A 26,571-nucleotide genomic window follows, 5' to 3' on the forward strand; every position below is an offset into this window, starting at 1 on the left:
GTTCCTGTAGCATCACTGGTGACCCTCAATTCTGCAATTTGAGATAGATAGATTTTGAGAGGGCGACTCGGTTTCGAACTAGAGGAGATCCACATGTTTATGTGTTAACTTACTGCTTTCTTTATTTACCATCCTCTCTTGAAATATGTATTAGTTGTCAACACTTGTAGTATTGAGAACATCTGTACAGTATAATACCCAACATTCAACATTTCATCTTGTAGAATTCATCTGGGTTTTCAGACATCACTATATTTAGAAAATGTAAAAGGACAAAGTAGCATAAAATGGAGATACTCAAGTAAAGTACACAACATTGTACTTAGGTACAGCATTCGAGTAAATGTGCTTAGTAACCTAACAACACTGATGATGGCCCAAATTTCGTTTCGTTTTAAATGTCTTTGGTATTGTAAGTTTCTGTAACTGAAAGGTTCAATAAAACACTGCGCCCACGGGGGGAGTGAGTGGAGAGAGAGAAGGGAGGGGTTGAGAAAAATAGAGGAGGGGAGATCATGAGAGAGGGGAGGGGAGGGCAAAGGCGGGTGTTGGGAAGCCAGGAGGAACAACATTAGCCCTCGTTTCTTCTCGTAGTTTGGAGATTTCCTCGTTTCTCTCCAGGACGTTTGGGGACGCGCAGCTCAGGACGCACCGGAGCGCACGGTAAGAAGGCGCGCTGTCACTCGCCTTTTTAGTGACTTTGAAGGTGCCACGACGAAGTTGGGAAGGTGTTGACATGCTGAGATGTGTTTATGGGGGGAGAAAAAGGGAAGAGATGGAGGAGGAAGAGAGAAAGGCAGCCAGGCGAACAGGAAGCTGTTGTCTCCTCACTATTTCCTTCTCTACTGTTCTCCGGGGAGTCCAAACTATGAAAGTAACGGAAAGTTAGAAAAAGTTAAAGACTTCTGCTGCACTTTATTTGTGTCTCTAATCGTGAGTCTTTCCAGAACTACACCAAACGGCTTTTCTTCTTCTCTTCTTCTTCTCTTCTGCAACACTCATTACAGGCTAGATTGATCTTTTTAACTCTCTTTTTCATACGGTTGAAGTGTCTTTTGTTGTGTCTGTGAAGCATTGTTCTGTTGTCAACACTGAATTTCGTATGTGTTCGGTTCAAATGTGAAGCTTGGAGTCTGTAGTGAGTTATAGGTGAAGAAGAAGAATACATTATATGAAACTATGTACATATCAGTAAATTGCGGTTTAGCAGTGATGACTGTTGAGGAACTTCCACAGCAGCATCGTACAGCGTAATGATACATCCATATCCTGTATGAGTTGAGCAAACGCTTTGCTGTTCAGTGTCAGACAGTGAAGTAGTTTGATGATTCTAACTTATCAGTGGCTGAAAAGAAAACATACTCTACATCTCACACTAGTGCAGAGGTGGGGAAAGTACTCAGATTTTGTACTTGAGTAAAAGTAAAGTAGGCTACCACAGTGTAGGAATACTCTGTTACAAGTAAAGGTTCTGGATTCAAAAGGTTACTGAAGTAAAAGTACAAAAGTATTGGCATCAAAATGTACTTAAAATACTCATTATGCAGATTGGTCCATTTCAGAATAATATTTATTATAGCATTAAAGTGTTATCAAAGCTGGTAAAGGTGCAGCTATTTGAATGACTTTGTATACTGCAGGGTAGTTTGTGAATTGATTCCAGGTGTAATAAAGTCTGATTTAAGTGTTGATTATATTTCCCATCATTCATCCATATCTGCAAAGTAACTAAAGGTATCAAATACATGTAGTGGAGTAAAAGTACACGATTTACCTCTGAATTGTAGAGGAGTAGAAGTAAAAAGTAGCCAAAAATGGAAATACTTAAAGGTCCCATGTCATGCCTTTCCGGTTATTACCTGTCCCCTTGTGTGTTATGAAGGTTTTTATGCATGTAAATGGTCTGCAAAGTCACAAACCCTCAAAGTACACCCTGTAGCGAGTAAAACTCTAACACAGAAAAGACCTGTCTATGCTGCCCCAGAACGCCTCGTTGGAGGTTTCTCTTATTCTTCCTGGGTACAGTGACGTGACGATACCCAAATGGACCCATTGGTCCAAATGGACCAATCTGTGGAGCTCCTCACACACACACACTCTCTCAGCGGCGAAACTGTGACGCGCTGGGGGGTGGGGGAAATGGACACCAAAACATTTTATGGGCAGAAGGGACACGATCAGGCTGTTAGGGCTATTCCGTCTGACAGTGAGGAAAGTGAAGGTCAAGATGTCACTCACACACACACACACACACACACACACACACACACACACACACACACACACACACACACACACACACATTTTAAAATTGATATAATATCAGGGACCCCTAAGCTCCTAAAACACATGGTGAAACATGTTTTTCCAAAATAAAAAGTCATGCCATAGAGGGTTAATGTACTTAGTTGCTTAGCAACACTGAAAACACAGGGGCCTAGCAAACAAATATGGGCCCCCTTGATAAGTCTTAATTTACTAAGCTTTATACAGTGTAATGTTAAAGGCACAGCGCACATTTCAAAAACGAAATGTTTGGACATTTTAAGATTTGACCTGATGACGGCACTAGAGAGCAAACGTCAAAGCATCACCAAAGTTATTACAATTCATCCTGAGTTAAACATAAATGTCTGAACTGAATTTCATGGCAATCTATCCGATAGGTGTTGGTCCTTTCACTTAGAATCATGAATGTGAACCTCGCTGTAGAAGAAAGTCAGAGGATCACTTGAGTTTGTTGGATTTATCTTTTGGGGAATATGGCTGCTGTTTATCCAACTCTTTGTTAATCTATCCAGTAGTTGTTAAGATAATTCAGTCTGAACCAAAGTGGTGGACAAACTGACAAAATGAAAACACAATGAAAAATGGCTAAAACGAAACGAAAAATAGAAAGAAAAAACAGTAAATATAACAAACACTTATGAGATTTAAAATGAAAAAAGATGAGTATTTTACTAAAGCTGAAAACATCACAAAATAAAAACAATTACTTTAATTTGAAGGAGGAATACGATAAGGTGAATATTGTATGAATAGATTGTATGAGTGTGTTACACGTTGTTAATGAGACCGAGATGAATTATAGCATCAGCATTTAAATTCAAACTGAACAAGGACATGGACAAGAGGTGTGAAGGGTCATGTAAGGTGAATCCTTGACACCAAACTTCCTGCTAGTGCTCAAACAAAAAATCCAACTTTGTGTCCCAGCTTGAATGTGGTGTGTTGCCAAATTGATAAGAAGCTGCGTAAAAGCCTTAAAGGTCAATCAAAATGTCAGAGTGTTATCAGGTAAGTTGAGAGCAGGAGTGTGTTTGTGGCCCCTCGAGGTCAGGTGAATTATTCAGGGGTTGATTGTTCGGGTCTTTTGGTGCGGCGCTCGGGGCTCGACACCGTATTGTGCCCTCGTGTCATACCTCATCTCACTTTTCCATTCTTTCTTTGTTAATGTTCATCATCAGTGGGGTATGTGAAGGAGGTCTTTACAGGCGACATCTCTATTCATACCTGCAGCAGGGTCACAAATCAGTTCAGTTTTCAATGTTACTAAAGGCAGAATTATCTCAAAATGCTAGCTACCCCCTGTTGTGGAGGAGTACACCCAGTAAACTTCATCATTTACTTACAGGCAGATTTACTGAGGAAACTGACATTAATCAGTAACCCACAGGAACAGAGTCGGTATGTTAGCTTTTGTTTGTTTGGTCAACCTAGTTAGATTGAAGCTGATTCTGTGGTATTGTGTAGGACTTTCCATTTATTTAAAGTACTATAATTAGTTGTCAGTGCTGCCCTGTATAAAAGGTGATATTTTGTCTTTTGTGGTCAAGGTACATATAGCTGAGGCTCCAAATTAGAGGAAAAACAAGCAACAAAAAATACCAAATGGTGGTGTTAATTGTTTAGTTTCTGCGTTGACCATTCATTTGTATGCGGCTACAGAGCCTTCAAGTTATTTTCCTGTTCTTTCTGAACATGCAGTAATGGTGTATATCTACACAGAACATGTTTTAACTGCATTTTTTCTGGCTTTAATCACAATCTATCTGGCTGTCTTTAAACTGTACGCTGCATTTCACTTGCGCTGTACAATGCGACCCAGGCTGAGTTTAAAGTCTATCTTCTTGTTTTACAAGTGCAGCTGGACGGGTCTCTAAAAAACACAGATGACCTAAGATCCTGAATGCATCCTTTGTAGAAGGAGAAAGAGTACTGAGGCTGCTGCTCTGTTAAAGTGCTGCTTCTGATAATGTGTAGAACACAGTGCAAGAGTGCAGTAACACCATATTGACCGAAACCATTGAGCATCTTTGGGCTTTCTGTTCTTAATAACTCAGGCAAATCAGTAGCTTTTAGCATGCACTCTGGAATAAGTGGGTTTTCTGCAACAACTGCAAATACCTTCACCACAGACCGAAGACCCTCAACTCAAGGTATCAGGGCAGAGTTTTTGTTTAGCTGTGGTTAAGCTGTGGGTAGGTAAAATCCTGCACTTAATGTATGACCTACATACAGTTATTTTCATTGCCAACACAAGGAGGACTTAACTAGAATCTAAAAGTCTAAAAGTTGTTTTCTGTTTGCTTTAAATCTCTGCAGCTTCCAGTTGTTTAAGTGTCCTTAAACACTGAGCATAAGCTCATTTAAGATATGAACAGAGCTTTAGTGCATTTGACAAAATAAGCCGCAGTAGAGCTGAAAGAATCAGTTTATTAATATTTAATCAGCAAATATTTTGATATCTCTTATGCAGCTATACATGTTTTAGTAGCTTAGTAAAAATGGCATTGTTAGTTTACAATCCTTGTCTCTCCGTCTTTAATGAGCCCTGCTTTTCACATAGGTTGCTGTTGGGGGAAATTAGCAAGAAATGACTATCACTGATACTTCCTGCTATTGTTGTGTCACTGAAGCGGATTCCTGGATTGAAATTTTAGGCAGATATGGCGAAATAACAAAGACGCCCAACTTTAAGTGTTTTGCTAAATCAACAGCTGGTGCACATTTCTGTACAAAAAGGAGGTCTGCTTGTTAATGCAGTACATTTGATTAGATAGAACATTAAAAAAATCAACCTTAGATTAAAGATTCATTTTAGGTTTTGATTCTGTGCTACTGTGCAATGTTCTCTCTCGTCTTCCTGTGTGATATTGGTTGCATTGGGCAATGATCTGGAGCGTTCAGTAACATAAGAGGATGTACTATAAAATCCTCAAAGAGCCTGCCTGGGGAATTCTCAAGGCACTGACGCCAGAACGACATAACAAGGACATTTCTGTTATTTAATTATCTTTTTTAATGTATCAATGGTTTGGTCCATAAATCATGAACATTGACAAATATATAAGATATATTCAGTTTACTATGATATAAGACAAGCAAAAGAAACCATTTAACCTTTTTCCAAACCATTACATTTGGCATTACTGCTACAATTTCTCTTTTTTTTTTTTTAAAGTTGCTGGTTACTGTTTCTGAGTCATCACTGAATCGACTACTCTTTGCAGCTCTACTTAACTCTATGGGTGGTTTATTGCTAAGTTGCTTTGAAAAATACAGTGTGCGCTGCCAGCTATTATTAGCAAGCAGCATGATAAGACAAGTACCTGTTGAGGGAGATAGAGCAGAACATTATGGCTGGTGTATTTTTAAAAAGATGGGAGCTCTATAAAACCAAAACAGGACTTTTTATCATGGGATTTGGTGTAAAATACAAAAATATACTGTTCACAGAATACACATATAGTGGTAGGAAGCTTTACCTTTTGAAGCCTGAGAAGGCCTTAAAGCTTATCTATTTGTTATTTCTGAGAGCACAAGGCCTCTCATAGGTACTAACAGCCTTTCTGCTGCAGCAACTCTTTAGACTCCAAACCTCTCATATGGGATACACACCTTCCTGTATTTCTCCTGTTCTGTTTGCTATTAGACAAACCACACAGAGTTGTGTTCATTGGCTTATCTGTTACTGTAGGTTATTGTGTGATTGGAGGATCTATGGAAACTATTATGCAACTACTCATATATTTCCCCAGTTGTTTTAAAGGTCGCCCACTCTGTTCTGATGAGTCTACCACCGTTGCAGCGGAACATCAGTGATTATGTGTTACAATGGCGTTATCAACCAGAAAATGACACCAGTAAAGACAAACCGATGAGAATGCGGCATGGGGTCTGGGTGCCGTGTTGGCGGGACGTTGCGCGGCTCACTGCTGCGAGGAGCGGACAGTGTGACCCCTAGATTCCACCGGGTCCGTCTGCGCCGCGTTACGGTTGCGTTACGGCCGCGTTACGGCCGCGCTGCGGCGTTCACAGTGATCGCGGCCACTCTAGTCAATAGGTGCTATTCCACCAGACGCGCCGCGTTACGGCTAGAAGCGTCCCAGAAGCGTCTCGGCGCTGGGCTCCGCTAAAATAGGTTTTCGTCGCGACGCAAGGCGTTGCATAGCGCCGGGCAGGAAGTGGACCGGTCAGAGCATCCAGTCAATCCCCAAAATAAACACATTTTGCAGACCCTATCCCTCCGTAGTCTTTCAAGTAGGAGGAGAATGCCAGCGTTCTCCTCCGGTTTACAGGCACTGTGTAAATTATATATATAGAATAATTATGATGATGAATGCATTTTTTTACCACTAAAATACAGCAACACATCTTTGATTCATGTCGTTTATAACTGGAATATTACAATTATGATTAACTTTGTCTGTACAAAGTAGCCTGTCCAGGAAATATGCCCAAATCAACAAAAACTGCGAGCCGGCACGCAAGACGCTCCGCTTCTGAAACGCTTCTGAAACGCGCCCGGTGGGTTATGACGCTGGAGGAGGACCAAAACCGCGGCGCAGACGGACTCGGTGGAATCCCAGGGTGAGCTGGGTTCATTTCCTGCTTGCTGCGTGGGATCTGCGAGACAGCGAGACATCGCGAATGGACGCGGGAAGGGATGCTGAGGGGGCTGCAGCACCCCCATCTGCGAGGCTCCACTAGCACCCGCAGTCCCACCCCCAAACGCGGCGCACCTACAGTGTAAGCGCGCCACAGTTTCGCCGCTGCGAGGCTCCCCTAGCACCCCCCCCCCAGCGCGTCACAGTTTCGCCGCTGAGAGAGAGTGTGTGTGTGAGGAGCTCCACGGATTGGTCCATTTGAGTATGGTCACGTCACTGTACCCAGGAAGAATAAGAGAAACCTCCAACGAGGCGTTCTGGGGCAGCATAGACAGGTCTTTTCTGTGTTAGAGTTTTACTCGCTACAGGGTGTACTTTGAGGGTTTGGGACTTTGCAGACCGTTTACATGCATAAAAACCTTCATAACACACAAGGGGACGGGTTATCTGGAAATGCATGACATGGGACCTTTAAGTATACTGTATGTAGCTTTGTTCAGGTCAAACAGTGGAATGCTGTGAGAACTGTTCTCTTATTTCTCATGGGGACTTGTGTATCTTTGTATTGGTGTAATTTTTTAAAAGAGCAGACATTTGTGCAAATGTCAAGTTGGATTTCAGATGGACTCTTAAGGTGGGGCTGAGCATCTTTCAAGGGAGATAAAACAAAGCTTTTATTGATGGTTACTCTTTATTGAAAGAACACACGTTGGGCCCTTAACATGTTTAAAAACATATATTTTAACATTATCGGACTTGTATTTATATTCAAGACTCAACTTGGGTTTTTGAAGGATACACAATTATCTTAAGATGGTCTCTTATTCTACTTTATTCTAACTGTAAATCTTTATTGAATTTCCAGAAAATGTATCATATAATAATTGATATTCATATTGTGATATAAAATTACTTACCATACATAAAACACACACACAGGCTCACACTAAGAGAACATTTTTGTTTCTTTTAGCAGCAAACAGGCGGTTGGTTTTGATAATAGAGCTCTGTTCAGTTTGAGAAACCAGAGATCAGTAATGGGACAAGACACCCATTCATCTGATTGACCTCTGATCTGTTATGCCAGTCACAGGTGGCTGTCACACTGGGATACTGTTACCCACCTTTGTTTGCTTGGAATAGCATTAATTCCAGTGTTTGTTGCCTGCACTCTAAAATGTAAGTAAAAGGCAGACCGACCAACAGACTGACAGACAGGACAGGTTGTCACAAGACCATGACGTAGCCATTGAATCCAGATTTGCTAGAGTTTCCACAACTTGATACAGAAACAAAGTCGTATCAATACTTTCACACTAGTAAGCTTTATCCACCACTGCCGTCAGGGCCGGCCCTAGGCACTGGCGAACTAGGCGGTCGCCTAGGGCGCCAGATCTGGAGGGGCGCTGCGCTGGGAGAATTTTTTATTTTTATTAAAAATTGCGTTATTAACGCGTTAACTTGACAGCCCTAAAAAAAATACATTATAGTGGAGTTTGTTTTGATTATTGATCATTAAATAACATCAACTTTACCCTTTAACCTACCCTAATTAGATTCGGGTGGAAAAAGGTCCACCAACACAAGAAATACTACAACTACCAATAATAATGACTTTATTTGAGAGCTGTGTTCTCAATAACTCTTGAACTAATTCTCTGGAACCAGTTTTGTCTCTGTGGTGCGTCAGCGCTGTAAAAAAGCCTGGAAAGTCTCAGTATCAGCCAAAAATTCAGAGTGTGAAACTCCAACTAATCCCCAACACAATCTGACATTCAAATTAAAGCCTCTTTAAATCTTCATGATGACTGCAGTGAGTTTAAATGTCACCTTTTTCCCTCTAAACACGGCTGCAGACGCCCCTCTGTGTCACATGACTCTGTTTGGCAGAATAAACAGGCTGGTTCATTTAGACTGAATGGATAGGGGGACTGTTTGCTTTGGGCCCTTTATGGTGGGACATTGTCAAACAGTGGACATGTGGTGGGCGGTTGTGTTGTACCCTTAAAAAGGGAAATAGTGAGTGAGAGAAGTGAAGACATAAAATCACACATCCACTCTATATTTAGTTGTGTTCATTTGTTTGCATGTTAGTCAGCACACAACCCCCCAAACATGTGGACACAGATTGAAACACACAAAAATGCTGCATACAAAGCACACGCTGGTGTGTGTGTGTGTGTGTGTGTGTGTGTGTGTGTGTGTGTGTGTGTGTGTGTGTGTGTGTGTGTGTGGTGTGTGTTGTGTGTGTGTGTGTGTGTGTGTGTGTGTGTGTGTGTGTGTGTGTGTGTGTGTGTGTGTGTGTGTGTGTGTGTGTGTGTGTGTGCTAAAGCCTTGTCATTCCTGTAAGAACTCACACATTCTTCAACAAACACATGTGGTTGATATTTATAGCTTAAGCGTTGACGTCACCTTGGTAGCGTTTAAAATCTACCACTTCCTGTTCGGCAAACCTCAACATTGGCAGAGGGCACACACACACACACACAAATCATCATTTGTACTCAATTAAGCCCTTTTCTCTACTGAATGCTGTTAAACAAAAACTTGTTTTCTCGTAACATATATCTGTATTTTGTTTCAACATACAGTATATTTGCAATGGTTACAGTAAGAGCAGAAAAAAAAAATATTCCTGCTCCTTTACAAAATGATAGAAACACCACAGAAAAAAAATATATTCCATTATAAGCAAAAGTCCTGAATTCAAAGTGTTGCTTAAGTAAAAGTAAAATGTTATTAGGAAAAGTCCCTTTAAGTACCCATAATGCAGAGAGGGTCCGGAGTTCAATTTTTTTATTATGTTAAATGATCTGTTTTTATGTGTAACCAATGTTTGCCCAATTCTAAATACTTCCAAATACCTCAAATACCTGAGAGTGAATAGTTTATAGCATAGCAGAGTACACAATTTACCTTTTTGGTTGTATGAAGTGGCAGAAAATGAAAGTGATTTATTGAAGTACTGGACTAAATTGTACTAAAGTACGGTTCTTGATTAAACAAAGTTACTTTCCACCACATAGTTTGCAACCCCAGAGAACCTTGTTTGGAACCATTGGCTTGGAACCGTTTTAGATTCAGCTTCTATGCTGATAAAGAGCCTTGGTGTGAAGCTCACTGTAACTACAGGATCCTACTTATGATTGTTAGCTTATGGCGCATTTCCATTGCAGCGCGTAGCTCGCTTTAAGCGTGCCGTGTCGTGCCGTCCCCTTTTTTGGTTGTGCTTCCACTAGGCCTCGTTCCGGCGCGGCACGGCGCGGGGCCACTTTTTCCCCTCTTTTCTGGCCCTAGAAAATTGTGGTTCTATCGGGGCCAACAAACAGGGCTGAGTCGGGCTGAGTATGCTAAACTAGAGAGAGGAGCGCTGGCAAGAGGGCTAGAACTACAACAAGATGGACATATTTGACCGTGATTTAATTGTAATACACGTTTCAAAATGATGCCGAAGTAACAACATACTGATACCGGTTAGTAAAAACCATGAATTAATGCTTTGTCAAGTCTGCAGACAGACGGCAGGCGGAAAACCTTTTAAAATTCGTGTTTTTCTAGATGGAGATTGGCTAAGCTAACGCAGTATATGCCCCGACCGTCCACACTCACAACAACGGCCTATACAGACATAAATAAAGCAGCGACTGTATTCACCATGACACAGGCAGTCTGTGGTGTGTACTTGTTTAACTTTTGTCGAGTTTCTGAACATATATAAGGAGCTGTGAGCTCTGAGTGCTAACAGCTAACGGCTGTGTTGTGTTTCTGGATTTCTCATTGAAGATGACGTCACGGCTCCGCCTACACTGCGTTACTATAGTAACTACCCCAGTTCCTAAACTGTAATGGAAGCGCAGCATGAAGTGAGTCGGCCCTGTTAAGGCCCAACGCGGCCAAGCCGTACCGAGCCGTACCGAGTGTGGCCGAGGCCGACCGTGTAGTGGAAATGCGCCATTAGTGTGTCAGGGCTATGAGAGGGAAGCCACTAAAATAACTGCAACAGACAGCAGCCACTTTTGGGTCTCGCCATCACTCAGTGAGACAGACGGCAGGGCCAGACTTGGCTCTTGATTTTGAGCTCTTACTGTCAGAAGGAGCAGATATCTGAACGATGTCTGGCCTGAGAGAGGAGCCTCCCTCTGAGTCACTCTGCCCTACATGGGAAAAACATTAAGAGGCTGGAGGGCTGATGCAAAGCTGAAGTAAGAGCTTTTGTATCCAAAAGTGGGAAAGGAAGGCAGATGAATAGCCATGTATCGGAGTTGATGTAAACTGGACTTTAAAACAATGTTGAGGCTTTCCTTCCTCTTTTTATCTTTAGACATTTGCTGATTCCTTGTGGCTGTTAGTTCAGCATGTTCCCTAAATATACACACTTGTGTCTCAACGGCATAAACTGTATATAAAAGTGGACATAATCACTGAGACATCACCAGTTTGGTATTCTATCTTCTGAAAGGGTGGGGCGAAGTATAACCAAATACTAATCAAGATTATTTTAAGCAACCAAAATGTTATTAAAAACTTTCATTAAAGGACATCACGGAAGGGTTGCATTTCTTAGACGACAATGTGGACAACACCCGACCAGAAAAACGCTGTAGTTTTAAACTGTAAATATTAAGGTAGCCACGCCCTAAAGTTTTCCCTGATTTATTGTCTATTTTTCTCTGAAGTGGGGAAACATTTACTAAATAAACATTATGCTGTGTTGAAGAAGTCCTGAAGCAAGTGATTGAAACCATAAACTCATCACCACTAACAGATCACCTTTAAGACTCAACCATCTAGGTTTAAAGGAGACCATGTACTTTGAGATATATATAACATATCTCTATCATTTACTAAACTATTCCAGTCTTGAATAAAATGTATTTCTTTGAAAAGATGTTGTTGCAACCTAAGAGCTCCATTAACTGTTGTTTAAAAGGCCATGACAATGATTACCATAATAGAAAAGCATTATGGAAAACATTTCCTGCTGGCAGCTGCTGGGCATTAAGTCATTCTTATTTCAACAGGAATGATGTTTACACTCTCTAGTTTTCAGGAGAGTGTGTGTGTGCATACAAAGCACACGCTGGTGTGTGTGTGTGTGTGTGTGTGTGTGTGTGTGTGTGTGTGTGTGTGTGTGTGTGTGTGTGTGTGTGTGTGTGTGTGTGTGTGTGTGGTGTGTGTGTGTGTGTGTGTGTGTGTGTGGTGTGTGTGTGTGTGTGTGTGTGTGTGTGTGTGTGTGTGTGTGTGTGTGTGTGTGTGTGTGTGGAATAAGATATGAGTTGACTCAGATTTATCCTTAAGCTTCCTCACAATGTAACAGCTGTCTCTCCTTCTTCACAGACCAGTATGATGGAGAGATAGCAGTAGGAAGAAGAGAATATGTCTTTTTTTGGCATGGACTGTGTCAAGAAAAAAGAGCAAGGTAAGCCTTAACTGCATGAATTTTAATTATCATTATGGTTACAATTGTATCCTTGACTTTGGAAACAGCAATCCCTTCAGGACAGTAGTTGTGTACTTCAATGTTACAACAAGAACTTTATCAGCAAATGTAGATGCCCAGCAAATGTAGATGCCCAGTCACTACAGTGACTATTATGTTAAGATAATTATTAAGGATTCGAATAAAGTGCTTAGAAAAAAAGGACACCATTTTGATGACAACTCAGCAAATCCTTCTACTGAGGAAGTTCATGTGATGTGACAAGCTTAGGGTAATGGTTCCTAACCTTTTTTTTTCCTAAAGGAACTCCTCTTCTAACATTAAGTAAACTGAAGACAGCTTACTAAGTGACATAACAATAACAGTAAAGACCAACTAAGTACACAATTAATCAATGTTTTATATTGTTCATTGGACACATTTTCTAGCAAAGTATTCTCCTACAATGTTACATCAGAGGTGTTACTTTTTGGGATGGAATGCTAACCTAAAGGAGCGCTTTACAAAGTAAAACATGCTGTTATTTGAGATCAGTATTTGAAACCAGTGTGTAACATAGCAAACTTTGTGGTCTCTTCATGGCGAGACTAAGCTGCTGGGGTTTAAAGTTTGGGTCACATTATTTCATTTAATTTCAAACCTTTATTTAACCAGATTGGTCCCATTGAGATCATAGATCTCTTTTACAAGGGAGACCTGCAGCATATAGGTTCCACATGAAACATAAAACAATAAAGGACATCATACATTATATTTACAGGATACATTTACATAGTTATAGACATTTACAAGTACCCATAGTATCAACGAGCATTTCATTTAGCCTAGCTTTAAAAACATGCAGGAATGAGATTGCTCAGTTTCAATTCTTGCTGAAGATTGTTCCAAGCAAGTGGAGCTGCGCACATAAAAGCTGTCTTACCTAAGACAGTCCTTGCTCTTGGCACATCTAACAATACTACATCATGCAATCTCAGACAATAGCTGCTTGCAACTCTCTGTGTTATCAGAGAGCAGATATAATACGGGAGTTTACCCAACAAAGCTTTATAAATAAACGTGTACCAATGACTGAGCCTCCGTACAGTAAGTGATGGCAAACCTGCCTTGGCATACAGGGTACAGTGATGTGTAAGTGCTTTACAATTTGTAACAAACAAATTATAAACCTATGAAATGAAAATTAATGTCAATTAATAACGATTTCCCTGTCTTTTCAAATCAGAGCTGGAGAGGAAGCTCCGCGCCAACGACCGCGAGTACAACCTCCCCTTTAAGTATGCTGTAAGTATTGCAATGTTGATACGTGTGTGTTGTTGCTGCGTCTTTCACTCACATTATTCATCAATGTGAGTCTCTATTGTCCTCTACAAATGCTTTTTTATAGAGAAGGGGAATGTACAGCAGATGCAGCCCTCTTACATTATGAAAATACTGTTTACCATTTATCAGTAGGTACAAATATTTAGCAGAGAAACTCTCCTTTGGGGTGTGTCTTGCTGCTCAAGTGTCTGGATGTTATCAGGAGCCTGGATGTCAGCCAGAGTCTAAGAGTTGAGGTTGCTGCTGGGGAAAGTCAGTCCCCTCAGTCTGCTCTCAGTGTTGATGCAGTCAAGGTCAAAGTAGTTTAAAAAAGAAAAGAAAACGTGGATAACTTATTTTAGCATTGTTAACGTGCATTGTGGTGTTTTCTGATTTAAAATAAAAGTAAAAAAGTGAGTTATGTAGAAGAGAGAAGAGTGAGAAGTAAAGGCTAAAATAAATATAACTTGGAACTATGGTCCAAATAAATAGTTCCCTATCATACATATGTAGTGTAGTGTAGTGTAGATACTGTATATGCCACACAATACAATGCATTTAAAAACTCTATAAAACAGAGCAGCGCTGAAATTGTAAAACAGTAAATGAAGTAGTCTGAGTATATAGACACCAAAATAAAGAATCACATAGATGCATACATTTTAGTATTCATATACAGGGATAAATGTAAATCTATAAAGAAACAAAGAATATGAAACTGACAAACCTAAAAAAAAGGAAAATTGAAAGTTGAAACAGTCAATGGAAAAAGTAAAGCAAATTAGAATTGTATACTATTATGAATTAATACAATTAAATAAATATTCAATTTTATTTTTTATTTTTTCCGTTCAATCTTTGACTGGATAAACCTTGTGGAAAATACCAAACACTCTTCCGGCGTGTGTATTTAAGTAGGAACACAATCTCTAGCCTGTGGGCGTTGTTGTTATTAGTAAAGACGCATGGTGATATACTGACATGGGAGTCACGGTCCGGACGGTTAGGAGCAGCCTCCTGATAAGATCCACCTGGCACAAAGCAAAAGCCTCCCACTGAAAAATTATCTTATAAAGTTTAACTCAAGGATTTAAAACAAAACAGCAATTAGAAATATCCAGTTACGTTTTATTTCAGGTAAACAGAGCTTTAACCCAGAAATGTCTAACATGGGGAGCGTGGGTAATACTAAATGGTTTCTTGTTGGATATCTTCTGAAGATCCCTCACATGCTTGGTGCTTTTGTTAAAAGAACCTCTGAATAAATCTTAGCAGAGGCTCATACATACAGAGAGAGGTTTGTTTTTAATTGTATTTTCCCCATAGAAAAATGTCTAGGAAATACTCATCCAAGAAATGTACGTTAAACTTTTACTCTTACACTTTTTTGTCTGTTATTTGTCTCATTATTTCCGTTAATCTCAGTTCTTTTTTAATATCATGTTTAAAAGCAGTATGTGTGTAGTCATATGTGAAGAAAGTATATTTGACATCAAGGTAACACTACTGTGACCTACAGTAAGGTTTGGCTTCTATTTCTTCTATGTTGTTGATTTGGAGGTAGTGCATTCAAAATGGTTTTCCGGCCACATGTCTGTCTGCTAACCTCCTGACATAATATTTTGGCCTTTGAATGTCTGGACCACAATCATAGGCAAATATTTGTTTAAGCCATAAATGTAATTATCCACCAGGCTTCTATCATCCCGGATGCAAAGAGCCAGATTTCCATAATAAGGTTTTATAGATACATATAAACCATGTCCACAGAATGAAACAAGCCTCACACATTTAGAGGACCGATATGTGTCTTTTTTTATTTGTGTGTGTCACCAGCTACCCTTTTATTGTGTTTTGTTTGTTTGAGGTGGTATCAGATAATGTATTTCAAGTTTAAAGCTTAAATAAGATAAGATAAGTTGTACTTTTGCCCTAGCCCTTTCTTGGTCCCCCGGCTTCCTTCATTTTTTTGTGTGCCCTTTGATTGTCTGTTTGTTTTGTTTGTCCACCATGTACAGCGACCTTGGGTCCCTTGAAAGGCGCTATATAAATATCATTTATTATTATTATTACTTTAATAATCCCAATTTAGGAAATGTTCTTGTTGCAGCAGAAGAAAACAAAACAAGGCATTGCACATACTAACAAATTAAACGAGTAGAAATAAACAATTCTAAAATAGAAACATCTCAAAATAGAAATAGAAATAAACCAGCATTAGATAAGAAAAATATACAGATGACCGTGAAGTTAACAAATCTAACAACACTATTGAAGGGAAATTATATTGACCTTTTTGTGAGGGGATAAAACATCTTTTGAAAAACATTTTGACCATAGGCTATACATATTAAAAAGATAGTTTTTTCAGGAATTCAGAACTAATTCACAAAATGTATCATTTAATTTAATCGTTTATTTGAATAGGGACAATGCACATTAATTAACACTTAAGACAAATAATGCTTTAAGTGTAAATATGCCGGATTTGAGCTTTGAGCTAATTTCCATCCGTAGTCCCTGACATACGAACATGACATTTATAAACATTGCAAAAAATAAATACATGATATGCAAAAAGAGCAAGAGCAGCACACACAAGTATTTATGACATGGTAGAACAATATAGCAGCAACGACATATGAGAAGAGAAGATACAAGAGCTACATAAAGTGCAAGAGAAGATACAAGAGCTACATAAAGTGCAAGAGGAGATACCCCTGTGTTAAAGTGCATTTAGCGGTGATTGCACGTCTGTTTGTTTCTCAACCATTCTTTGAGTTGACCTTTAAAACTATTGAGAGTGAAACAATCCCGTGTCTCAGTTGGGAGGCTATTCCAGAATGAGCTGCCTTTAATGGAGAGGACATTTTGTCCAAAAGTGGTCCGTCTACGGTGGACCTCACAGTCTCCTCTGGTTTCTGACCTAGTGCAGCCTCCAGTGTGTTTTTTGTGGATGAATTCCCCTAAGGGGGGGGGGGGCAGTCCATGTCAACATTTATAAAAAAAGCACATACTTTTAAAAGACTTAAAATTGTCAAAACTTAAGAAATTGTGTTTTTCAAGGATGGTACAGTGGTGGTATGAATGTGGCTTTCTGTCAAACACCTTGATAGCTCTCTTGTACAGTTGTTCTATTGGTTTCAGGTTTGTGGCACAAGCAAACGACCAGTTTGTAAAACAGTATTCAATGTGGGATAGAATCATACAGTGGAGGTATGACTTTGCAGCATTGACAGTTAAGAAGGGTCTGATTTGTTTAACATTTTGCAAGTTGAATTTAATGGTATTGGATACTTTCTTGATATGTTTCTTAACCTGTTAAGCCCCGAGCCTGTTTTTCAGGTTTCAGGCTCGAAAATGACATGCCCAAAACAAATGACTACAACTACACTTCTAAAAGGGTTATATGAATAATTTCTTTTATCAAAGCAAGGTTACATCTGTGAGTTGGATGTAGAAGTGTCAGAATCAATATAGATGTTTCTGTGTCAGAGTAAATTCAGATGGAACATAGTAAAAAAAGGTAAATTCTTACCTCCGCCTAAAGAAAAAACATTACTTATAGTGAAAACCACCCTTGAATGATGGGATGGTAGACTAAAAGCTTTAGGAATCCAAACTATAACATATAATAAGTACCCTGTATCAAGATTGAGGCAAAACAAGTTAAATTTGACCTTTTTAGAGATATTTAGCAAAAAAAAGTTCCAGGCGGAATAAGCTTTCGGCACATTTGGGTACATCTGGTTCCATCAGTGCCATTTGACCTTTTTCAGGTACCAGACTATAAAAATGATGTATTACATTGAATTATCACCATAGGTATTCATTCCATCCAAAGAAAAAAAAAAAAAAGATTAATAAAAAAAAAAAAAAAAAAGAAAAAAACTATTTCTATTAAAACTCTATTTCTGCTCCGTTTAAAAACACATTGGATCCTTCGATTTTGACTGGTCGTTTACTGAACATCATGCATACTGTTTTTTTACGTTTAAGCAAATGTTGTTCAGCCAGTGTTGAACCTTGTCCAAAGCATTTGAGAGACAGGATGAGATAATTTCAGTCTTTTTCCCGTGTATAAAGATGACCGCATCATCGGCATACATTTGCACATTCAACTCAGGACATACATTAGGCAAGTCATTAATGTACAGTGAAAACAGTAATGGTCCAAGAATGGAACCTTGTGGAACCCCAACAGGGTTCACAAGGTAGGGCGATTTGGCACCGTTGACCAAAACATACTGTTTTCTGTTCGATAAGTAGGACTTTAGCCAATGTATAGAAACTTTTTCTCAGGGCATCATTGATTTTTTATTCTAAAACATTATTTTCCTGTTTCTTATGTTTACCTAATAGTTTATTTAAGATTTGCCAAACTTTTTTACCCATTACCTTTTGCACCTTCAATTATATTGATGAAGAAGTTCGCTTTGGCCTGTCTTATTGTTTGAGTTACCTTGTTACGAGCATGAGTGAATTTCTGTCTATCAGTGGATAGTCTGGATTTCAAGCTCTGCTTTAATAGTTGGTCTCTAGATTTCATTAAATTCCTGCATTGTAGATTCAGCCAGGGAAGATGATGTTCCTTCCTGTCCCTAAGGCACCCTCTCCTTGAGAAGGAAGACATTGTATCATTAATTTTAGAAATAAACAGATTACTGTTTTCACCAATATCTTCAGAGGACAGAGTGTCCCCCCAATTAATCATTTTCACTGCATCCATAAAACGTTGTTGCAGGTTTTTGGGGATGAAGCGAGAACCCAAGGCAGGGGTTTTAGGTGTGGCCATCAACCTTTTTTTGGTGAGTTTCCTGGTAAAAAGAATAAGATTATGGTCAGAAAGACCAGTCAGGAAGTTGTAGGTTTGAACTATTCTGTCAGCTTTGTTAGTAAATAATAAATCTATCATTGAACAATTGTGTCCAAGATCTACCTCGTTCCTTCATAGGCTACCATAGGCCATATTCAATATGAGAAATTGTTTAAATTCTTGAACAGAATAGACCTGCTTCCTACCGCGTCAAGCTAGACATGGAGGTAACATTTGGGGGACCCAATATGCTGGGGCTGTCTTTAATTAAATCAATTTCCATTTTATTTATTTATTTATTTATTTATTTATTTATTTATTTATTATTAAGGCGAGACACGGCAGGCAAAAACATCGTTTTTCCTGCACTGGTCAATTTTGAGATTTTGTGCTATTTTGATTCCATAACATGTTTTCTTTCAGGCTTTTGGAAGGAAAACGTACAAAATACACATTTAAGTGTTTATTTTACTATAGTTTGTCTATTTGCGTCTGTAGATTTCTCCTAAATTCACCAAAAGTTAGCATTCTAACGTAACATAAAGTACCGCGACCGCTGTTTGCACCATGTCATCAGAGGTATCGTTGGAAAGCTCCGTGTCTCCTGCACAATCTCATCGGATCCAAATATGGTCATTTCCTTTGTATCAGCAACCAATCGTGAAAGTACAAAGGGGTCTTAAACCAAGAAACGAAATCTCATTGGCTGGTGTCAATTTCTGACAACGTGATTCGTTCAGATGCGTCACGTGGTGTGCTAAAGCACTTCCTGGTTAGCTTTCCGCTAGAAACTTAAATCTGAAAATGGCAAAATAACGGAGAAAAAAACGTTCACAGAGAAGACGACAACAATTGTCACTTGCACAAAGCAAGGTGATACAAAAAACAAATGACCCCGAACATGAAATACCTTCACGGAGTGCGTCGATGCGCAAGCTATCATCCAGATAACAGGAGGGTTTAGCTAGCGTCACACTGCAAATCTTTAAAGGTCGTTTTCTCAAAATGAGTTTTTTCTCCTACTCTGAGTTCGAAATTTCCACTTCAGTAGCAGTTACATACACCAAACCTTCCAGTTATATTCCTATCAATATTATGAAGGCTTTTACAGAAGGGTTTGGTCATATATAATTCATAGCCTGAATTATATAACATTTTATACCTAAAAACATGGTGAAAATTGATATTTTAGGGCTGTTGACAGTATTTTCTGATTTATGGAGTGATACAAAGAGATATCCAAAATCCCTTCTGTAAAAGCCTTAGATACTAATATGACTACAAAATGAAACAATAATTTTGATCCTGGCTTTATCCAAAGTTCAGATTTCGGTTCCTGAAATGTGTTAAAATATGCCCATATTTCATGAGATAATGGCTCATTTGCATATTTAAACATGCTATTTCAGAAAACTTGTAATACAAAAAACAATTGCCTTATTGTACGTAATTAACTGGAGAAATTTCTAGCTGATATCTTTAAGTTAAAAAAATTACCCTATTCACCTGGGGTGTCTCGCCTTAAGTGCGCTAACTCTTAGCCCAGTTAGCTAACGTTAGATTGCTGGTAGCCTAGCTCTGCTTATGGTATGGTATCCTGATAGCCTCAACTATTTTTCACACTTCCATCAAGTTAGTAGAGGTAGTTGCTGCTTAAAATTAACAAGCTCATAATGTAGCATTTCCAGGTTGTGTTGTTGCCCATCCCTGCTATTGTTAGCCTTATTCCCCATTAGCTAATGTTGGATTGCTGTTAGCTAGCTTGATCTTGCTAAAGTTAGCTTTGTGCACAGTAGGCTAAGGTTAGTTGGTTAGTTGGTTTGTTAATACTGAAATGCAAGGAATGTTCTAGATTTCTTATTCCAAAATAATCTATTATCAGTTTTTGGACCATTATAGAGATCAAAAGTATATAACAAGTAAAAGTCCTGACTTGAGAAAAAAAAATGTAATCTGTGTTTTAATACAGAAGTATGAGGAAAATGTTAAAGGCACATCAAAAAGCGTTATTATGCAGAATGGCTCCAAAATGTTCTGACCAACCTCGTGATTGAGATTTTTTATTTCAAGGTTTGATGGTTATTGGACATATTCAGCGTGTTGACGACCTACACACATGAGACTAGTATGTTATCACTGAAACATAAAAAGGGCCTAAAGTATATTGAATGCAAAGAACTAAATCTTATCCATCCTCCTTTTTTTTTTACACCTCTTCTAGACAAATGCCATCAAGACCTCCAAGTACAACCCCTTCACCTTCCTACCTCTTAACCTGTTTGAGCAGTTCCAGAGGATCGCTAATGCCTACTTTCTGTTTCTTCTGGTGCTCCAGGTGAGTGAAACAGACACACAAACATATATGTGCAGGAAACATAAATGCAACGCTTCCATCCAACTAGCTATTAAAACGTATTAAATCTCTCAAAATAAAATGAAAATTAGACTTGTTCCTCTCAGGTTAGTTGAAGACCATCTAAATGTTTGACATATTTGCAAGATAGAGAAATAATATTATGCTGGAAACAGATTTTAACTAATCAAACTGACAGATTGCAGGCATTCTTGACACAACACAATCCACAGCGAGCAACTATTATTTCTCACAGTGTAGCTGTGTTAACCAAACAGGATGTAGAGATTAATCAAGTGCAATGAGATTAAGGAAGTGTAATATCCAGTACAGGAAATTGCCTCATCGTTTGCAAAACAGTCATGTTGCTCGGGCTGCTCTGCAGTCAGACAAGGAGGAACTGGAGCCCAATGGCAGTTTCAAATGAAAAAGTTTTGTATATTTGTGTCAATGGTCCATGGTGCCTTTTTATGCATCAGAATCTATCAGGGTTTGATACTTTTTGAAAATGGCTAACAAGGTACTATTTATTCTTAACTGTAAATATATTACAAATAATAATAATAATTTTATATAGAATGTCTTTAAGAATAGGTGAAGATGTTTTTGAGTGACAAACAAAGACATGCAAACCAGAATGGAACCTACTTGGAAGACCTGATGAACACCTTGTATGCAAAATTGTCACTCTTATATTTAGATTTGCACCTTACCCTTATCCTCTAAATAGTAAACTTTTGCAACTTACTGATCATTTTCTTTTTATATTTAGTTTCATGCACACTACGTTTTTGCACACTTTTTACTTTGTATCGCAACTGCTGCATAACATGATTTGCAGTATAAAATGGTCTCATAGACCAAATAAAATGCATTTAAACATGGTTAAAGAAAATATATTGATAAAAGTTTTGGGGCAAATCATGCCATTTTTCTTTTAGCCATTCAAATGTTTTTGCAGTGCAACATTGTTAATCGATGTTCTGTCATCTTCCTCAAATGTAATTTCAATTGTGGTCCTTTTGGCAATGACGCAGTTTGAGAAACATTTTCACAGAGTTTGTATGTCCTTCTTTGTGTTTAAGTTTTAATTAACATAATGCACACACTGTTCCCTCCTTAACACCCACAAACAGCTGTCTTTGTGTCACCTCACTCTACCATAATCTTTCCCCAATCACTTTAAAACCAATGTAGTCTTTCACACTTGTTATATGTGCGATCACATTACAGTTATTGTTGTCATGTTCATGAATTTTTTAATTGCCTTTATTGTCTTTACATTTTTCTGCGACGCACACTCATTTTAGTTTTCCCTGTTTTTATTTAATATACGCAAAAATAAGTGTACCCTGAAGTGAACTGAAAACAGTTTTCTGTGTGTTCTTCAGGTGATTCCTCAGATCTCCTCTCTGTCCTGGTTCACCACAGTCGTGCCTCTGGTCCTCGTGCTGACAGTCACCGCTGCCAAGGATGCCACTGACGATATTGTAAGCAAACATGTCTAATGCACCTTTCACAAATTCTACTGCCAAGAGGTAAAGGGACAGCAAACAAACAAACTCTGGAATCACAAAGAGAAACCCATACCTCTTCTGTACCCAAATAGTTCAAAAATGTATTTAGGGTTGTAATAGAAAAGGTTTGGGATTTTTTTATCTGCATCTGAGGTCTGAGGAGAGTTGTTTTTTTCCTGTGATTGATTGACTGATTGATCGATCACCTTTAATAAGAGCACCATGTCTCCAAGTCAGTAAAAAAGAGCACCTTCTCAGTTTGTTTCAGGCCTAAAAAAAGTTTTCAGGTCAATTGAACAAAGATTGACATCCTTTAATGGAAAAAGTGAAAGTAGAGTCAAGTTGTCAAGCTTGGCTCTACTAGTTAACACTGGTTTCTTTTAACAATGAAGATCATCTATTAACTTGACTATAAAAAAATACCTAAACCAGGAAGGGAAACGATCTTAAAACGAATAATTTAACCAGCTACAAACTGGCTGTTCACACCTAACAACAACATAAAATAACATAAAATATATCAAATATAAAGACAGTATTGTGTCTTTTCTGCAGCCTTAGCATTATCACAACTACAATTTAAGCATATAAAGACTAATCCAATAACCTAAAAAAAAGCGCTGGAAATGCTCAAAAAGCAAAACGGCAAGGAAGACAGTTCAGGCAATCATCCCCTCTCATTAACTTCAAACATCAACACATCTGGTGTCCAGTTTTGCTACACATCCTGTACCTCATCCGAAAAATGAATAGGGAAAGCAAGTTCACAATCTGTTCCATTAATTCCATTAAATCTTAAGTGAACTTCCTTGATGATAAGTAGCTTTTAAATACTGTATATCTTCTTGCTAAGTGGCATATATTGATGCAGCTCTCTTACAAACAGACTGAGTACTACTGTATGTTTTTTCATGTAGCTGATAATCACTATTTACTCTCTGACTGTGGGGGGAAAAGAAATGTTCCACTAACGTCAGCAGTCTTATGTACAAAACACTTCACACTCCTCTTAACTGATGTGAGTGCAAAACAAAGTGTTTATCAGTAAAAAGTTCCCCTCCCCATTTCAAAACTCTACTGCAAGTTCATCAGGAAGTCAGTTGGTTGTATGTTTTTTTGGTTAATGATTGAAAACCTGTTTTCTTTTCTCTAATCGCTTAACGGGAACCGAAATAGAATGAAAAGTACCTCGAAAAAACAATGACGGGAAAATGACTTTTTGTTTCAAGGACATCCAAGCACAAAAGTGTTTGTTCAGTATGTGTGTGTGTGTTGTGTGTGGCACCCAATCACTTAATGCCAGACCCCAAGAGGAAATAATGGGTTCATCATGGGTTAAACATTAGCTCCAGGAGAAAAAAAAAGTACTTTTTGTTTGGCAGCGATGTCACTCCTGAAGGTGTCATTTAGCGGAATATCTCTCGTGGGAGGTTCCCATTTTGAGAATGTTACTCTATCACTCTATCTTCTCCCACACTTTAGTTAGTACCTATATTATAAATGATTACACAATGCTAGCTGGTTCAATGGAATTTTCATCAGATCTATTCAGCAATTGTTGGTAAAAACTTGAGTTTCTTGTGATCCTCTTTGACTCAGTATTTATTTTTGTTTTTGTGTGTGTCTTTTTTCCAGAATCGCCACAGGAGCGATAATCAAGTCAACAACAGAAAAGTTAAAGTCCTTATTGACAGAAAGTAAGTTTGTTTAAGTACAATCAAGTTTGTTCATGTGCATACTGTATGAATCAAGCGCAGTACACCTGTGGCCATATACGCAAAGTTTCAGGCAACCAAATCCTGTGTTTTTATTCATTTTAAAGCCACGATCAGTGCCTTTTAACCTGTTGAGTACATGTAGGCGTTCCTCAGTGTATCTTGTTGGGTTCCCTTCACCTTTACATTTTAATAGCAACCCTCAGGTCAAACCAGATCCAAAACAAGCACTCCCCCCACCACCCTGCGGCTTCTTCCTGTTGGCTAAAATATATAGAGTTTTAGTCACAAAGTTTGCGAAGAAGACACAGATGGGTAATGCCAGATTCATTTCCAGGAATTTTTTTTTAAGTCGGCTTGTCAATAAACAGAATAATTCAAAATCAATTAAAGAGGAATATGGGCTTGAAATATCCTTTTTAGACATCAGGGTCCTAGTTTCCTAACAGAACACAGTTTATTTATTTATTAAGGGTGTAAGTTCATCTCCCTTAATGGTCTAATGACTGATGCAAAGCCCGAAATATCATAAAGAAAAGCTATACTAAACACCTCTTTCAATGTTATTATTTAAAGGAAACCTATCATGCTATATTTAAATGATATATTGTAGGGACATACCTATATAAGGTATATTTATACGTTTCTGTTTTCAAAATACCAAACAGATCATGCATTTTAGCCATGCCTCATTTCGCTCTATGTGTTGTTTGCTGTCTACGGGTCTGATTCTGCTGACCACGCCCCCCTGCAGGAGAGGAGAGACGTGCTCTGATCAGCTGCTGGGCTGTCAGAAGAGGGGGAGAAAAAGAGATCTCCGTCCTCCGTGTTTTATTATATAGAGTCGTTATTCATTTGTTTTAAAGCTCAATAAATAACAAAGAAGACCTTTGACCGGCACTTTTCTAATTTTGTCCGGAAGATTTAAACTTTAACGAACATCTTGACCGGCGAAAGTAACTGAAACTGAAACTCTGCCGCACGGTCCCCTCGTTCCTTGGAAGAGGCGGAGAGGTGGGTGTTTGTCATCTGCTGGTGGACTAACCGGAGAGAATTACAGTGCTTGCCTCGACGGGGAGGGATTGCATTGAATTACAGCAGCGGGAGCAAACGCTTGCCTCGGGGAGGGAGAAAAAAAGCCACAGCGGAGAATAAACAGAAGGATAACCATGGTAACCAAGTCTTCTTCGCTGCTTTTGTGGCAGACTACAGCGCCACTTACAGGCCTGGCATATGTACTACAGCGTCTCCAGCGCTTTCGAACGGCAATGGCCGTGGCTGTCTCCTCCTGATTGGTGGAGTTGGCCCAATAGCCGTAGCGCCACCGTCCTGACGTCAGGACAGTGTTCAAATCTGGATCAGTTTTTATCAGATCCGTTGATCCCTTTTTTAGAGATTTGGGTATGGAGGAAAATAGAGAGGGTTGTGTTTTCTGACACTTGGTGAGTTCCCTGGAACACCGGGGACACATATTCATGTATAAAAGACGTACAAAAGTGCATTTTGCATGATAGGTCCCCTTTAAGTATGTTATGTTTTGTTTTTGCCATGTCAATGATTATAGTCATGAATTACAAATTGATGAATTATCTTTAATTACATGCAGTCTGTTTCTCAGTATCCTTTATTTACTTCTATAACATAGGGACATCACTGTGTAACACTCAAGCTTCTATTGGCTAGCTCTACAACACATTGTTAGTGATAGGCTAAGGGGCGGGACGTCTCTAAGCGGTTGACCAATCACAACAGAGCCGGCCAGCTAACCAATAGCGCAGACTGGGCTCTGGTTTCAGACAGAGGGTGAAAAGATGTGCCCGAGCACAGGCAGTATATAGTATCACATAAAAGCAAAATAGTTTGAGAAAAACTCTTCTGAAACCTAATGGAGGCACATTTTAAATACACTGAGTATTGTCAAGTTTATTAGAAGTGAATTTGTATTTTGCTTTGTAAAATAATTTATGTAGTGACTCATTTATTTTTAAGGTGTATGAAAGAATTCATCATGTGCAAGCTGTATTAGAAGCCTATCAAATTAGAGGGAGATTGAAGGAAACAATGAACTCTGCTCAAAGTTGAATCTCTGGCACAAATGTATGCATGAAAGGGAAAACCCATAAGCATCAAATACTTGTATTCCAGCCAACTTCTAAGAACTGTGGCTATTACTGGCAGACAGATACTCTGACAGTAATTCAGGAAACTGGCAGGAACATGCAGTGAAGGAAAGGAAACTAGTATTAGGATGACCTCTGTGTTCAATGCTTATTTATGGACGGTTTATTTTTTGACAGTCCTGAAGGAAAGGGAAAATAATGCATTTTCTCTGAACTGCAGAGTGCAGAGTCCAAACATCCACTTAGCAGCCTGTTTCCTGTTTTCAGACTGCGGAGCGAGAAATGGCTGGACGTCCAAGTGGGAGACATCATCAAGCTGGAAAACAACCAGTTTGTCACAGTCAGTACATTTTTGGAATATTTATAAGCTATTTCTCCTTCGAAAAAACAGATTTTACCTACAATCATGTTCCTTAGA

The 26,571-nt window shown here is 38.9% G+C and overlaps 1 protein-coding gene across 1 annotated transcript in view; it reads left to right on the forward strand.

Moving 5' to 3' along the window:
• Positions 1–540: 540 nt before the first annotated feature.
• LOC117472758 (phospholipid-transporting ATPase ID-like) overlaps positions 541–26,571 on the forward strand; it is a 45,761-nt gene continuing 19,730 nt past the window's right edge. Inside the window, exons 1-7 of the mRNA XM_034118147.1 lie at positions 541–663; positions 12,228–12,309; positions 13,556–13,614; positions 20,670–20,783; positions 22,193–22,291; positions 23,954–24,015; positions 26,421–26,493. Coding sequence (XP_033974038.1) covers positions 12,267–12,309; positions 13,556–13,614; positions 20,670–20,783; positions 22,193–22,291; positions 23,954–24,015; positions 26,421–26,493 — 450 coding nt within the window. The 5' untranslated portion in view covers positions 541–663; positions 12,228–12,266. The remainder of the gene's footprint in view (positions 664–12,227; positions 12,310–13,555; positions 13,615–20,669; positions 20,784–22,192; positions 22,292–23,953; positions 24,016–26,420; positions 26,494–26,571) is intronic.

This window comes from Trematomus bernacchii, unplaced genomic scaffold, assembly GCF_902827165.1.
Source record: "Trematomus bernacchii unplaced genomic scaffold, fTreBer1.1, whole genome shotgun sequence".
NCBI classification, from domain to species: domain Eukaryota; kingdom Metazoa; phylum Chordata; class Actinopteri; order Perciformes; family Nototheniidae; genus Trematomus; species Trematomus bernacchii.